The following is a 15,238-nucleotide window of genomic DNA, read 5'->3' on the forward strand; positions in this document are numbered from 1 at the left end:
CTTTATTTTTTATACTTTTTGTAATAAGAAAAAACATTAACAAATCATAGTTAAGAGAAAAACTTGAGTGATGGAAGTTAACTAAACTTACTCTGGTAATCATTTAATAATATACACACATATCAAACCATTATGTTGTATAGCTTCAATTATACAGTATTATATGTCAATTGCATCTCAATGAAACTATAACAAAATAATGGTTATATATAAATATCCAGCATAATACTTAGCCCCTTTTTAAAAAATGAATTATTCAGGTTTTATTTTGAAATCTAAAACTGAGATTTTGAAATATATATTTGAAAACATAACCACTTTTTCCCTTGTTAATTCTATAAATACAGTTCACACTGAGAAGAAAAAAAGGAAGAAGAAAACCTTGACAGCCTGTTTTGTGAAAGACAGATTAAATGTATTACTTATGACCTCAGAAGACAGTTTGGGTCCAATGTGTGAAAATTATCATCATGTACTTTGGGCTCAAAATAAATGAAAATGACTGACGGTTGAGGAAGCTAGCTTTCTTCTAGCAGAAAATGTTTAATCACAGGCTGGGGTCAGACTAGAGCAGATGACCTCCGAGATCTCTTTCAGCGTTTAATCCGTAACCTGGACTTCTACTAATGAGCACAAGATTTCTTAAGTTTATTTATTTATCTTTGAATGAGAGAGAGAAAGAGAGAGACAGAAGAAGAGAGAGACAGAAGGAGATACAGAATCCTAAGCAGGTACCAGGTTCCGAGCTGTCAGCACAGAGCCCAGCACAGGGCTTGAACCCAGCAACCGTGAAATCATGACCTGAGCTGAAGTCAGACACTTAATTGACTGAGCCACCCAGGTGCCCCAAGCACAAGACTTTTTGAAGTTTATTTATTTATTTTGAGAGAGAGAGAGAGAGAGAGAGAGAGAGAGAGAGGATGAGAGAGAGGCCAGTGCAGAGCCTGACACAGGGCTCAAACTCACAAACCGCAAGATCGTGACCTGAGCCTAAATCAAGAGTTGGATGCTTAACCAACTGAGCAACCCAGGACCCCTTCACCCCCACCCACCACTGCCCTGAGCCCAAGATGTCTTTAATTGTTTTAGCTCACGATACAAGAAATCAACGCTGCTAATATTAACGCATTTAGTTTATTAATCTTCAGGCACCCAAGAGACACTTAGCAATTTGTTTTACTTATGAGAAGAAATGAACCTGTATTTCCCTAGAATTTAATTAAATTTTTTAAAATGTTTATTTATTTTTGATAGAGTGAGAGAGAGACAGAGTGTGAGTGGGGGAGGGGCAGAGAGAGGGAGACACAGAATCCGAAGCAGGCTCCAGGCTCTGAGCTGTCAGCACAGAGCCCACGAAGGGCTGGAACTCATGAATCGTGAGATCATGACCTGAGCCGAAGTCAGATGCTCAACCAACTGAGCCACCCAGGCGCCCCAGAATCTAATTTAGAATGTCTACTCATTCAAACCAGTTTGTATTAGTTTCCTAGGGCTGCTGTAATAAATTGGCATAAACTGGGTAGCCAAAAACAACAGACATTCATTCTGGGCCAGAAGCCCCAAATTGCTGGCAGAGCTGTCTCCCTCAAAGTGTCTAGGAGAGTGCTCTTCCTTGCTTCTCCCTGGCCCTGGTGTCTGCGGCGTTCCTTGGTTTGTGGCTGCATCACTTTAATCTCTGCCTCTGTCCTCACATGGCCTTCCCTTCTTCCAGGGTCTCCTCTCTGTGTCTCACATAAGGACACTTGTCACTGGATCTAAGGTCCACTTGAATAACCCAGGGTCATCACATTTTGAGGTCCTTAATTTAATTAATTCTCCGAAGACCCTTTCTCCAAGTAAGGTCATGTTTGCAGGTTCTGGAATGTGGACATATCTTTTTGGAGGTCTACCATTCAATCCACTATGCATCTGAGTTACGGGGCATCTGGTGGCTCAGTCAGTTAAGCGTCCATCTCTTGATTTTGGCTCAGGTCACCATCTCACGTTTTGTGGGTTCAAGCCCAGGGTTGCTTTCTTGCTCTGCCGTGGCAGCACAGAGACTGCTTGGGATTCTCTCTCGCTCTCTCTGCCCCTCCCCACTCTCATGCTTACTCTTTCTCTCTCAAAATAAATAAACTTAAAAACATACTTAAAAAAGAAGTCAGTGAAATATTTTAACCATTCTCTATCTGACATTAACTCCTTACTCTAATTTTTCCTTCCTCTATCCCTGCCAGTCTTCCTGCCCCATCGGCTTTCTTAGGAGTTTCTGCTTTCACTTCATTGAAGGAAGACTTCATTGACCACTGTTGTCTTGTTCACCTTTACAGGCCCAGCATTTAGTGTAGTCCCTGGCATATAAACACGGCTTAGTAAACATTTATTGAAAAAACAAGTGCATGTATGAAAGGAGGCCAGTAATGCTGCCCACCTTTCTATTGAGTTACTGAGAAGCGGTTAGTTTTCAGAGACGCCTGGGGAATTTCAGGGAGAAGATGAGACTTTCTTTACAGAAGGTCTGTTCATTCCAGAAGGCCTTTCCATTGAAACCACACCACAAATATTTAAAGGGAATAAGATGTGCAACCTAACCTGTTTTTTTATTCTCAAGGAACAGGAATGTAGGGAGTTAAAGACAAACGCCATGCTTTCCACGGGGCTGATAATTTTAATGAACACTGAGCAGTTTGGGGCAGTGGGAGCTTTTGTGCTTTGGAACGTGGAGGATGAGTTCTTCTGATGAAGGTTTCACGATGTAACTAGGACAGGGGTGTGAAGGAGATAAGAGGCTTTATTCAGACTGTGAAACTTCTCTTGATGTAAAGCAGCCCCAGTTAGGTATACCAGAGATAACTTGACTTGTTAAAAGCAGTTTAAATGGCACATTTGAGGCTTTATAATTGATTTAAAAACTGATGTTGCTGGGGTGCCTGGGTGGCTCAGTCAGTTGAGTGTCTGACTTCGGCTTAGGTCATGGTCTTGTGATTTGTGGGTTTGAGCCCCACGTCGGGCTTTTGCACTGACAGCATGGAAACTGCTTCAAATTCGCTGTCTCCCTCTCTCTCTCTCTCTCTCTCTCTCTCTCTCTCCTGCCCCTCCCCTGCTCACACTCTCGCTCTCAAAAATAAATAAACCTTTTTTTTTTTTTTTTAATTTTTTTTTTCAACGTTTATTTATTTTTGGGACAGAGAGAGACAGAGCATGAATGGGGGAGGGGCAGTGAGAGGGAGACACAGAATCGGAAACAGGCTCCAGGCTCTGAGCCATCAGCCCAGAGCCCGACGCGGGGCTCGAACTCACGGACCGCAAGATCGTGACCCGGCTGAAGTCAGACGCTTAACCGACTGCGCCACCCAGGCGCCCCAATAAATAAACCTTTTAAAAAACCCACAAAAACTGAAATTGCTGTCTTAAAAAAGCCAACAAATTGCTGGGAACCCACCCCTTCCCCCCAGTAGCTTTCTGAGAGGTAATTCATGGTTTCAAAAACTATAAATGGTGTTTTTGAGATGGAAGCTTGATCCTGAATTGAATGGTATTTTTACCTGGGATTAGGGGCTCTGAAATAGAATGTCAAGGTTTTTTGCTTCTTAAAGACAGTTAATGAATGTATTTGGTCTGTTTTCCTTTTCTCACTGCCTGACTACGGGGAGAGAATTGCCTGAGTCTGACTCTCTACCCCACTCTTAGTGAGTGTGATCTTGAACATGAGCCTTCAAACTTACTTCGATGACTGGCTGGGGAAATAAGCTTCCGGACTAGTGTTTGTTGGGTTGCAAAGTAACCATGAGTGTCTACTACTATGCTGCAGAATATTGCATTTCTGGTTGAGGATATTATAAATATTTGGAGATGCTTTTGAGAATCCTTAAGGAGAATGTGGACAGAAAAGACAGAAAATAAGGCTTTACCATTTAGAGGCAAAACTACAGATATCTACAGTTTGTTTTCAGTATCTTTGGTGATTTTAGCACCTCTGTCAACAACAAATCCAGTAATAGTCATTGGTGCCCACTCTGTCAGGCAGCCTTCTGGCACTGGGGCAATATCACTGAGCAAAAGACCAGAAATTCTGGCTTCATGTAGCCTACATCCCAGCAGAAGAGATAATTAGCAAAACACACATCAACTAACTTTTTTTTTAAGTTTATTTATTTTGAGACAGAGGGAGAGAATGAGCATGGGAGGGGCAGAGAGAGAAGGAGACAGAGGATCTGAAGCAGGCTCTGCACTGACATCAGAGAGCCCAAGGCAGAGCTTGAACTCACAAACCTTGAGATCATGACCTGAGCTGAATTGGAATGCTCAGCCAACTGAGGTGTCCCCTCAGGGCAGGTGCCCCCACCAACTAACTTATATAGAAGGTTAGAAAAGGACAAATGCTATGGAAAAAAGTAGAGCAGGGGAAAGGGTATAGGATGTGGGGGTAGATTGCAAGTAGGGAAAAGGGTGGCCAGGTGGGCTTCTTTGAGAAAGGGCTGTGTGCCTGCAGATGCGAGGGGAGAAGCAGAGAGAACAGCGCAAAGGCAATCCCAGTAAATGCAGCTGAGGCATGACGGAGATGTGGACCTGAGATTAGAAATGGAAAGATGAGGGGCAGCTGGGTGGCTCAGTTGGTTAAGCGTCTGACTTCAGCTCAGGTTGTGATTTCAAGGTTCATGAGTTTGAGTCCCACGTTAGGTTCTGCTGACAGCTCAGAGCCTGGAAACTGCTTCAGATTGTGTCTCCTTCTCTCTCTGCTCCTCTCCCATGCACACTCTGTCTCTTTGTCAAAAATAAATAAACATCAAAAAAAAAAAAAAAAAAGAAGCGGAAAGATGAGACATGGACAACTTCTGGGCATGTCCTGAAGGCAGAACTATCTGGATGCCTGATGGACACGATGTATGAGAAACAAGGAAAACCCTCTGTCTTTTGCCTGAAAAATCAAAGTGGAGAAGCTGCCATCAACTGGGCTGGGGAGGAGGGGGTGGTTGGGGCTGCAAGAAGTGTGATATGTGTGTTGGGCGAGAGGGGACGTAGATCAGGAATTCGGGTTTGCCCATATATTTGAGACACCCAGTGGGAACTGTAACAGCCCTCCAGCTGCTCTTAAGGACTAGCTTGCTTCGGTCTTACACACTCCTCGCTTGCTGACCAAAGTTCCCTGGTGTGTAGCAGAACTAACCCACTTGCCTTGAGACCTGCAGACCGCTGGCCTAGAGGAGGGAAGGACGAAGCTTCCCCAGAAGGTAAGTCCTGACTGTATCTCCAAACAGCTGCGGCTGATGCCAGCAAGTCTGTTCAGGGTCAGGTCCACCTCGGACTAACCGCCAGGGCACCTGCTTCTCCTGCCTGGAGCACCTTCCTCCGTTTCCCAAGTCTTTCCCTTTAAAACCGTCCAGCTTCACCTAGACAGGGAAGATAGTGTTTGGGATATTAGCCCACTGTCTTAGGTTACCAGCTTCCTGAATAAAGTAAACTTTCCTTTCCCCCCATTACCTGTCTTTCGAATATTGATTTTCCAGCAGAGTGTAGCCCCACCTGAGCTCAGAACCGGTTCTCTATGCAGTAACAGAAGGATCTAGTAAGAACTGGGCATATACGCCTGAATTCAGAGGACAGGTTGGGGTGGGAAATACAAATTTTGGAGTCAGCATACAGACAGTGTTTAAAGCCCCTGGACTGGGTGAGATGATCAAAAGTGAGCTGGGGAGGTGAGGACTTAGAAGTGTCTCCCAACCACTCCTCTGTTTAGAGGTCAAGGTTGAGTGGAGGAATCAGCCAGAGAGATGGAGAGGGGAGATCAGAGAGGAAGGAGAACAACAAAGAGAGACCGGCATGCTAGAACCCAAGTGGAGAAAGTGTTCTCCAGGATAAAGGAGGATGTTAACAGGTCCAGGGCCTAGGAGCCACCAAGCTCGGTGAGTGCTGACCATTACATTTAGCAGCATGGTAGTCTTCAATGACCTTTACGATCTGAGTTTTGGTGGGAAAATGAGGATGAAAACTAACTGAAATGGGTATAAGGAAGAAATGGAATTGGAAACAAAGTATTTAGGTAACTCCTTGTAGGTGTTTTGCTGCAGAGGGGAACAAAGAAGTAAAGTGGTTGCTGGTAGGGAAAGTGGGGTAAGAATATTCTAAAACTAGGAAAGTAGCAGGTATGGCGATAGGAATAAGTACATGATGAAACATTGTCATTTGGGAGGTAGGAGGACTACGGTGCCTTCAGAAAGATACAGCTATTGACAGAGAATTTCTCTGGCTAGGAGCAAGGCAAGTGCATGGGCAGCAGCTAGCCGGGCGGGCGGGGGTGGGGGGGGGTGGGGGGGGGGCACGGTGCTGGCGGGCAGACACTCTTGGGGGCCGCAGTGTGTGGGAGTCCTATCTTCAGATTTCTCCTCTTTCTCAGTGAGTTAGAAAGCAAGGTCCTAAATTGAGAGTGGGAATTGGGGGAAAGAGGTGTTGGAGGTTTGGAGAGACAGGAAATGCTGTGAAATTTTGTCCAGAACAGCGGAGAGGGTCTGAGGTACAGCCAAGGCGGGGTTAGCATCATAGGGATGCAGATTAAAGATAGGTTAATATTGAGACCAGTCCATTTCACAAAGAACCAGATACAACAGGTGGGTCATTATGCAATTTCCGCAAATGCTTGAAATCCGTTGAACTTCCCATTCCTTGCGAAAACGACAAAGCGCAGGAGAACCTGACCGCCTTGCTCCTCCCTGTCCTCCGGCTCTCTCCCTAGGTTAGACTGAGAAACTCTCGCTCGCCCATCAGATGGCGCCGCCGCCCTCAGTGCATCTCCAAGAGTATAGGGGGCGCTGTGTACTGGTCTCTTTTCCCCCTCCTCGGTGACTCTTGCTTCCGCCTCCGGAGCCCGCCTCGGCTCCCCAGTGCTCAGCTGCGCAGTCGCGGAAACGGGCCTGCGGGGAGCATGGCGGCGTCTTCGAGTGGAGAGAAGGAGAAGGAGCGGCCGGCAGGCGGCTCTGGAGCGGCAGGCGGTAACAGCACGCGAGAGCGGCTCCTGTCTGCGCTGGAAGATCTGGAGGTCTTGTCAAGGTAATGCCGTCGGCCTGAAGGCCTGAGAGGGCTGGGCCCGGAGGACTGACTCTGCATCGGCCGGGCCTGCCGGGGTGTTCGTTCCCGGTTCCCGGGGCTCGGTGGGGAGGCCGCGCTCCCAGAGACGATACACAGGTGTTGGCACTTGAGGTCTGCAACCCTCCGAGACGCCGACATGGGAACCCCCCGCCCCCCGCCTTAGAAGACGTTTTAATAATGACAGTGACTCTGGAACCCCGACACGGTCAGAACTGTAGAGGACCTTAGAGATCGCCCGGTGTGATTACCTTCGTCCACGGACACTCGACAGACACTTAAGGAACTCCCCCTGGGTCCCAAGCGCTGGGAGACTGTAGTGAAGGGGGTGGGGGACTAGGTCCCGACGTAGAGGAGCCCAGTGTCAAGGGGAAGAGACAGACGTAAACAGCGACCGTGGTGCAGAGCCTGTTTTTACAGAGTCGTGCACTGCGGGATACTGGAACCCCAGGACTCAGGGTGCCTGTCATGGTTGTAGTCAGGGTAGGCTTCCTGGAGAAAGGACTGCATGGGAAGAATGAGTTCACCAGACTCAGTAGGCGGCAGGTAGTTGGAACAGCATGTGCAAAAGCCTGGAAGCATGAGCAGGCACGACTTGGTGGTGCTTACATACTTGCAAGTTTGGGAGGGCAGGCGTGCAGCGTGTGTGGAAGAGGTAAGAGAAATTGGATGCCTTTCTGCTTAGTCTACCATGGTTCGTGGCTGTTTGTCAAGTTGAAGCCTTCTTTAACTCCCTCACATTCACTTGGATGTTAAAATTGTTTTGATTCTTCCCCCTAAAACCTTGCGCAGATTTGACGTCTTGTTCCCACCCCCACTGTCGTTAACTCTTTTTTAACGCAGTCTCCGGAAAGTTTTACTTGTCTTTATGCTTCTGCACTTTATCTTACTGTATTGCCCGGGGTCAGAGCTATCTTTTTAAAAGGCATCTCGTATTACTTTTCTGCTTTGAAATACTTGGTAAGTTCCCACCGCCCGGTGAGGTAGAAACCAAATGTCTAGCTTAGTGTGCCACTTTCCTGTGACTATGTTGACTTCTGAAGAAGTGACACCCCCTTTGGGAAGTAGTGGCTGCTGCCTTTTGCTCCAAGTCTTGGTCTTAGAATTTCACATCTTTGCCCTAGTATAGTCAGTGAATTATTCTCACCGTTTTACTCTGGAGCCCAGTAAATTCATTTCTTTTCTGAGCTCACTTGCTGTAACATATTTCGTCTGTTTTGTGACCCTAGTGTGTATTTCATACTCTGCAAGTTCGGGAACTATGGTTTTTTTGAACCTACTCATCCAGGATAATGGTATATGAACATTTCTTCTGACATTGGACGACTCCGTAGTCACTCTTAAGATCTTGTTCCTGGATTATTTGGCCGTATATCTGAGGTGCGTTTTCCTGACGATGTCAGTACCTGCAGGAGTGCATATACATGATAGTCATGTAGTCTTCACCTGAGATAGCATAATTAAGTAATTTACCAGCTGTGTTAAATTTGAGACTAAATTGGAATTCTCTTGTATCTAGCTAGGATTGACCAGTTTCTCTCTCTCTCTATTTGCTTGTTTCCTTGATTACTGAGTATAGCATTTTCTGCCTGGTGAAATGTGTTGACCTGCTGGAGTAGTGGATCATTTCAGTTTTCCTCAAGAATCTCAGTGTTTCAAAAGTTGCACAGCAGCAGATCCTAATGTAGTTTTGCTTTTCTCTGACCAGTTCAGGAAGAGGTTGAAATCCCCGATGCATTCTTTATAGAGCTCTTCAGTCATTCCACAGGGCTCTGCAGTCCTTGAGTCACATCAGCTTCTGGCCACATTGGCTTCTAGTCATGTCAGGGTCACAGTCTGTAGCAGACCTTGAGTGTGGAGTTCTCTCTTGTCCTGGATTTTCCCTCTTTATTTTTTCTTTCTTGTTTTACTTTCTTTATTATGGAGAGAGAGAGGGAGAGGGAGAGAACCGTGGGGGAGGGGCAAAGAGAGAGGCAGATTGAGGATCCTACGCGGGCTCTGTGCTGACAGCAGAGCCCAATGCGAGGCTTGAACCCACAAACCATGAGATCATGACCTGAGGTGAAGTTGGACGCCCAACCCACTCAGCGCCCCCAGGCAACCCTAGGTTTTCTCGCATTATATAATCAACCTCATTTTAAGATACCATTACTTCTTTTTTCCTCAAGAGAAAGCTGCATCTTCTTTTCTTTTATTGAAAACATGAATCCTGGGGCGCCTGGGTGGCGCAGTCGGTTGGGCGTCCGACTTCAGCCAGGTCACGATCTCGCGGTCCGTGAATTCGAGCCCCGCGTCAGGCTCTGGGCTGATGGCTCAGAGCCTGGAGCCTGTTTCCGATTCTGTGTCTCCCTCTCTCTCTGCCCCTCCCCCGTTCATGCTCTGTCTCTCTCTGTCCCAAAAATAAATAAACGTTGAAAAAAAAAAAAAAAAAAACAAACATGAATCCTGCTTTTTTTTTTGCAGACAGAGTTGTTTCCCTTATTTATTCTAGTAGCTTCAACCACTACATTAACTAGAATTCTTAACCCTAACTTTTAGTAAAAACTGATTGTAAGCAGTTGCAAACAGTCTGCTGTACCACCATCCATTAGACCGGCATATTCCTGAATACATTTCTTAAGTCCCAGCAACGTGTGTGTCTTCACAGCACAATCTTCCAATAAAGCACAAAATGAGTTTACTATGAGACCAAAAAAAAAAAAAAAAAAAAAAAAAAAGAATCTCAGCATTTCTGAAACCTTCCCCCTTCAGCTTTCTAGTTGTGCATGATTAATTGAGGCGCTGAGTTCTCTTTTGATTTCTTTAAAAGAAGCTGTCGTTTTTCTATTGCCCTTTTCCCAGAAATGCCACTTTGATTTCTGGTTGATTTGTAGCCTCCACTGAGTCTTGTGACAAATTGGAGATAAGCTGCTTCTTTCTTGAGGTGCTCTGCACCCTGGTAATAAATAATTGCCTTAAAAGTTTTTCTTTTCCTCTGATTTTCTCCTGACTTACTCTGCTGTTATTTTATTTATTCATCTCTAAAGAAAGACTGAGTGACAGTAAGTAAAAATTTATCTTTTTTTTTTTTTAATTTTTTTTTTAACGTTTATTTATTTTTGAGGCAGAGAGAGACAGAGCATGAATGGTGGAAGGGCAGGGAAAGAGGAGACACAGAATCGGAAGCAGGCTCTGAGCCATCAGCCCAGAGCCTGACGCAGGGCCCGAACTCACGGACCGCGAGATCGTGACCCGGGTGAAGTCGGACGCTTAACCGACTGAGCCACCCAGGCGCCCCAGAAAATTTATCTTTTATGACCCTGGAGATGAATGGTGGTGGCAGTGGAAGAGATGTCACTTTGTAGTTTGCCACCTAGGATTCATTGAGACTTCACAGAGTGAGGTTGTTCCAGTGTGGTTGGCTTTTGAAAAAAAATCCCATTTTTACAGGGGTACTGATGCATAGGGGCACTTGTACCCCAATGTTTATAGCAGCACTCTCAACAATAGCCAAATTATGGAAAGAGCCTAAATGTCCATCAACTGATGAATGGATAAAGAAATTGTGGTTTACATACACAATGGAATACTACGTGGCAATGAGAAACAATGAAATATGGCCTTTTGTAGCAACGTGGATGGAACTGGAGAGTGTGATGCTAAGTGAAATAAGCCATACAGAGAAAGACAGATACCATATGGTTTCACTCTTATGTGGATCCTGAGAAACTTAACAGAAACCCATGGGGGAGGGGAAGAAAAAAAAAAAAAAAACAAAAAGAGGTTGGAGTGGGAGAGAGCCAAAGCATAAGAGACTGTTAACAACTGAGAACAAACTGAGGGTTGATGGGGGGTGGGAGGGAGGGGAGGGTGGGTGATGGGTATTGAGGAAGGCACCTTTAGGGATGAGCACTGGGTGTTGTATGGAAACCAATTTGACAATAAATTTCATATATTAAAATAAATAAATAAATAAAAACATTTTAAAAAATTAAAAAAAAAAGAAAAAAATCCCATTTTGTTAGCAATCATATAGTTACATATACTGATTCTGTAATCTGAAATTTGTCATTATCCTCTTAATGAAATTTTTCTCGTGTTTGCATTTGTTATAAAAAAAATGAAAAGAAAATTCACTAGTATAACTTCTTGGCTTTTAGAAAATAGTAAGTTTGAAATTTAGGACGTATCTTTTACTGTTACCTGATTATATAGCTTTTTAGTATGTTTTATTACTTTGGAAAATATGATAGAATGAGGTAGTCTTTAGATGAATTTAAAAAAAAACACAACAAATTGTAGTCTGGGGTGCCTGGGTGGCTCAGTCGGTTGAGCGTCCAGCTTCGGCTCAGGTCATGGTCTCGCAGTTTGTGAGTTCGAGCCCCGCGTCGGGCTCTGTGCTGACGGCTCAGAGCCTGGAACCTGTTTCAGATTCTGTGTCTTCCTCTCTCTCTGCTCCTCCCCTGCTCGTGCTCTGTCTCTCTCTCTCTCTCCCTCTCTCTCAAAATTAAACATTAAAAAAAATTTAAATAAACAAGTTGTCTAAAAGTTGTTTTTTTTTTTTATTTTTAATTATTTTTGAGAGAGAAAGAGAGAGAGACAGAGTGTGAGCAGGGAAAGGACAGAGAGATAGGGAGACAGGCTCCAGGTTCTGAGCTGTCAGCACAGAGCCTAACGTGGGGCTTGGATTCATGGATGGCAAGTTCATGACCTGAGCCAAAGTTGGATGCTTAACCGACTGAGCCATCTAGACGTCCCTAAAAGTTTTTCTTAACGTGTTTGTAACTCAGAACTCATTGTCCCTCACAAACCATGTTGATAGGAGTCTTGAGGTTTCCACAGCAGCCTATTAATTCTGTTTACCTATAATTTACCTGAACTGTAATACCACTAATACCCAACCTAACCCCCATCTAAATTATATTTCTAAGGGGAATTGTGGATGGATTCTAATTTTTTCTATACGAGGACAGGGCTCTGTCTCCCACACCTGTAACCAGAGAGTGGGCTCAGGGCTTCCTTCAGCCTCTTTTTACCATTGGGAAGACAGAGGTTTCCACTTTGTTCTAGATGGTTGCTGAACATACTGTCTTATAGCTTTCTCCTTCCCCCTGTAGTTCTGTGCCTAGGTCAAGCCCTTTTAAGGTTCTCTGTGGATTTATACTCCCAGATTTGCAAGAAAGGCAGAAAAGGCTTATTCCACATCTCCCACCATACCCCCCCAGTGCCCACCTCTCCCACCCCAAAACCAGCCTTTATATAGATCAGAGATTCTCAAGTGTTTATATCTCCTCTACGGGGTACAGAAAATGATTAATATAACATGCTACTTTCATGAAATGTTTGTTTAATCCATCATTGTCTTGCCAGCTCTACCTCCAAAATATATTCTGAGTCTGTACATGTTTCACCTACTACCGTTACTAAATCCTAGTGGCTCGGACCCAGTCAAAGCCAATGTCATTTTTTGCCTGGAACATTGCAGAAGCTACCTAACTTCATTTCCATTCTAGCCCTCTTACAATCTGTTCTCCAGATAGTTTAGCTTGTTTTAAAACATAAATCAGGTCATATCATTTCCCAGCTTAAAATGATCCAGTTGCTTCTCATTCTCTGGAATGATACGCTGGTCCTTTACCATGACCTACAAGGACCTGACGCAGTAGTCTGGCCCCTCCCTCCTTCCCTCCCCTTGTCCTCATTTTGTATCCTGCTCCCCAGTGCATACTATGTTCTGGCCACACTTCTTCAAACCATCTTTGGGCCCCTGAACTAGCTGTGACTTTTTACAAGCATTCCTCCCTCATGGCTGGCTCCTCTCACTTGGAGAATCCTTTCCTGACCCTACCCAGTGTAAGTAGCCAGACCAGCTCACTGACACTCTGCTTTATTTTCTTCCCAACCCTTATAACCCTAGTTTTATTTACCTGTTTTCTTGGTTATTTTTGTCTCCTGTATTAGAATTTAAATTCCATTGTTCACTATTTTTTTTAATGTCTATTTATGTATTTTGAGAGAGAGAGAAAGTGTGTGTGTACATGTATGAGTGAGAGGATGGCCAAGGAAAGATGAAGAGAGAGAATCTCAAGCAGGCTCTGCACTGTCAGTACAGAGCCCAACTCGGGGCTTGATCCCACAAACTGTGAGATTATGACCTGAGCTGAAACCAAGAGTTAGATGCTCAACCAACTGAGCCACCCAAGCACCCCTCCATTGTTTGCTTTTATAACTCAAGCATCTAGAAAGTGCCTGGCACGTAAGAGGCACTCAAGAAATATTTAATGAATGGGTGAATGAAGACTTTCCATTGCCATATCCCCCTTTTTCATTAATTAGCAAATTCATACACAGTGGTACGAGGACCTAGTAGCGGGGAAGGTTGGGTCCAATTGGCACCATCCAGGAAAACCGTATGAAGGTAGGAGTAGGAAGATGGAAATAGGAGGGTGAAGATAGCCTGGCAGCCAGCAAGAAGGTACAAACACTGGGGCTGACTGGTGGTGTCAGGTAGCTAATTGTGCAGCTGTGCCTCTTGCATAATTTCTGCAGTCCATCTGTCAGCAAGTTTGAAGCTAATACGTAGATACTGCCTGTGACATATTTTATACTGTGATATACTTTTTAATACTGTGATATATTTTATAATGTGTATATTATGTTTATACTAATTTTCATATAGGAAAATTGGTATATCTAGTAAATGCTCATTCCAGAAAGATAGGATTTTATTATATGTAAAAATCCCTCTTAGTTGATAACCTGTTTGGTTAATTAAAATATTCAGGGGCTCCTGGATGGCTCAGTCAGTTAAACGTCCAACTTCAGCTCAGGTCATGATCTCACGGTTTGTGGGTTCGAGCCCCGTGTTGGCTCCGTGCTCACATCTCAGAGCCTGGAACCTGCTTCGGATTCTGTGACTCCCTCTCCGCCCCTCCCCTGCTCGCTCTCTCTCGCACGCTCGCTCTCTCTCGCACGCTCGCTCTCTCTCTCCCTCTCGATAAATAAATAAACGTCAAAAAATGTTTTGAAAATTCAATTAGGAGCACCTGCGTGGCTCAGTTGGTTAAGCGTCCAACTCTTGATTTCAGCTCAGGGTCATGATCTTGTGGTTTGTGAGTTCGAGCCCCACTGCTTGGGATTCTCTCTCTCTCTCCCCTTCTCTCTGCCTCTCTCCCACGCATGTGCATATGCTCTTAAAAGAAATAAACTTTATTAAAAAAATTCAATTAAAGTAGAAAATGATTAAAAAAATGATTCATCTACTCCTTAATTGTTTTATTTTACCTTAAAGCATATAAACTTATGTTTTCACTAATCTTTTCATCTGAGACAGGTGTCAGAGAAATTTTTTTATAGAGGAAGGGCCAGATAATAAATATTTTTGATTTTTGCAAGCTATAAATTTTCTGCTGCAACTACCCTATTCTGCCATTATAGTGGGAAAACAGCCCTGGATGATATGTAAATGAAGGGGCATGGCCAATGTGCCGAATGTAGGAGTTTTTCTTGCATAAACCACCCGTAATGCAAAATCTACCAGTTTCTAGTTTGTTTCTTTAAAGTGAAATGAGGGGTGCCTGGCTGGCTCAATCAGTAGAGCATGCAATTCTTGATCTCAGGATTGTGGATTCGAGCCCCATGTTGGGTGTAGAGATTACTTTAAATGAATAATAAAGTGAAATGAGAACTTAGATGCTCATCAAACAGTCTTAGGGCAGACTCTTGCTGAATTTGTTATGACTTTCCCTGCTTCTTTGAAGTAGGCCTTTGCAGACATCTCTTGAGTCTTTCCCCAGCATTCAGCTTAGGTTTTTATAGAAACAGCTCTTCTCTGTTGGCAGTCATATTTCATTGGTATTTATGTAATGGATATTAATTTATGTAATTACACTAGTAAGTAAAACTTGCATAGATGCATCTGGTAACAATCAAAACTGAGTCTTGAAGCCGGTGAGAGCCCAAGCGCATCGTCACCGTGGAGCAGTGGCTGTGAATATTCAGCGTACTGTGGGTACCATGAATTCAGCAAGTCAGTTAGGTAGAGATAGTTGAGAAGGCTTCTACTGTATTTGCTTTGCAAAGGTGTTTTGTTTTTTGTTTTTCTTTTTCTAGAGAACTTATAGAAATGCTGGCAATTTCAAGAAACCAAAAGTTGTTGCCGCCTGATGAGGAAAACCAGGTAAGTGGCTTCTTTTTAAAT

The 15,238-nt window shown here is 44.2% G+C and overlaps 1 protein-coding gene across 4 annotated transcripts in view; it reads left to right on the forward strand.

Moving 5' to 3' along the window:
* The window catches only part of MED4 (mediator complex subunit 4), a 49,266-nt gene that overhangs the window by 21,026 nt on the left and 13,002 nt on the right, over window positions 1–15,238 (forward strand). The window contains exons 2-4 of one of the 4 annotated variants that reach the window (XM_045476155.1): window positions 5,122–5,210; window positions 6,710–7,023; window positions 15,151–15,217. In XM_045476155.1, coding sequence (XP_045332111.1) covers window positions 6,899–7,023; window positions 15,151–15,217 — 192 coding nt within the window. In that variant the 5' untranslated portion in view covers window positions 5,122–5,210; window positions 6,710–6,898. The remainder of the gene's footprint in view (window positions 1–5,121; window positions 5,211–6,709; window positions 7,024–15,150; window positions 15,218–15,238) is intronic. The other 3 variants (XM_045476145.1, XM_045476164.1, XM_045476171.1) reach the window with 3 other exon arrangements.

This window comes from Leopardus geoffroyi, chromosome A1, assembly GCF_018350155.1.
Source record: "Leopardus geoffroyi isolate Oge1 chromosome A1, O.geoffroyi_Oge1_pat1.0, whole genome shotgun sequence".
NCBI classification, from domain to species: domain Eukaryota; kingdom Metazoa; phylum Chordata; class Mammalia; order Carnivora; family Felidae; genus Leopardus; species Leopardus geoffroyi.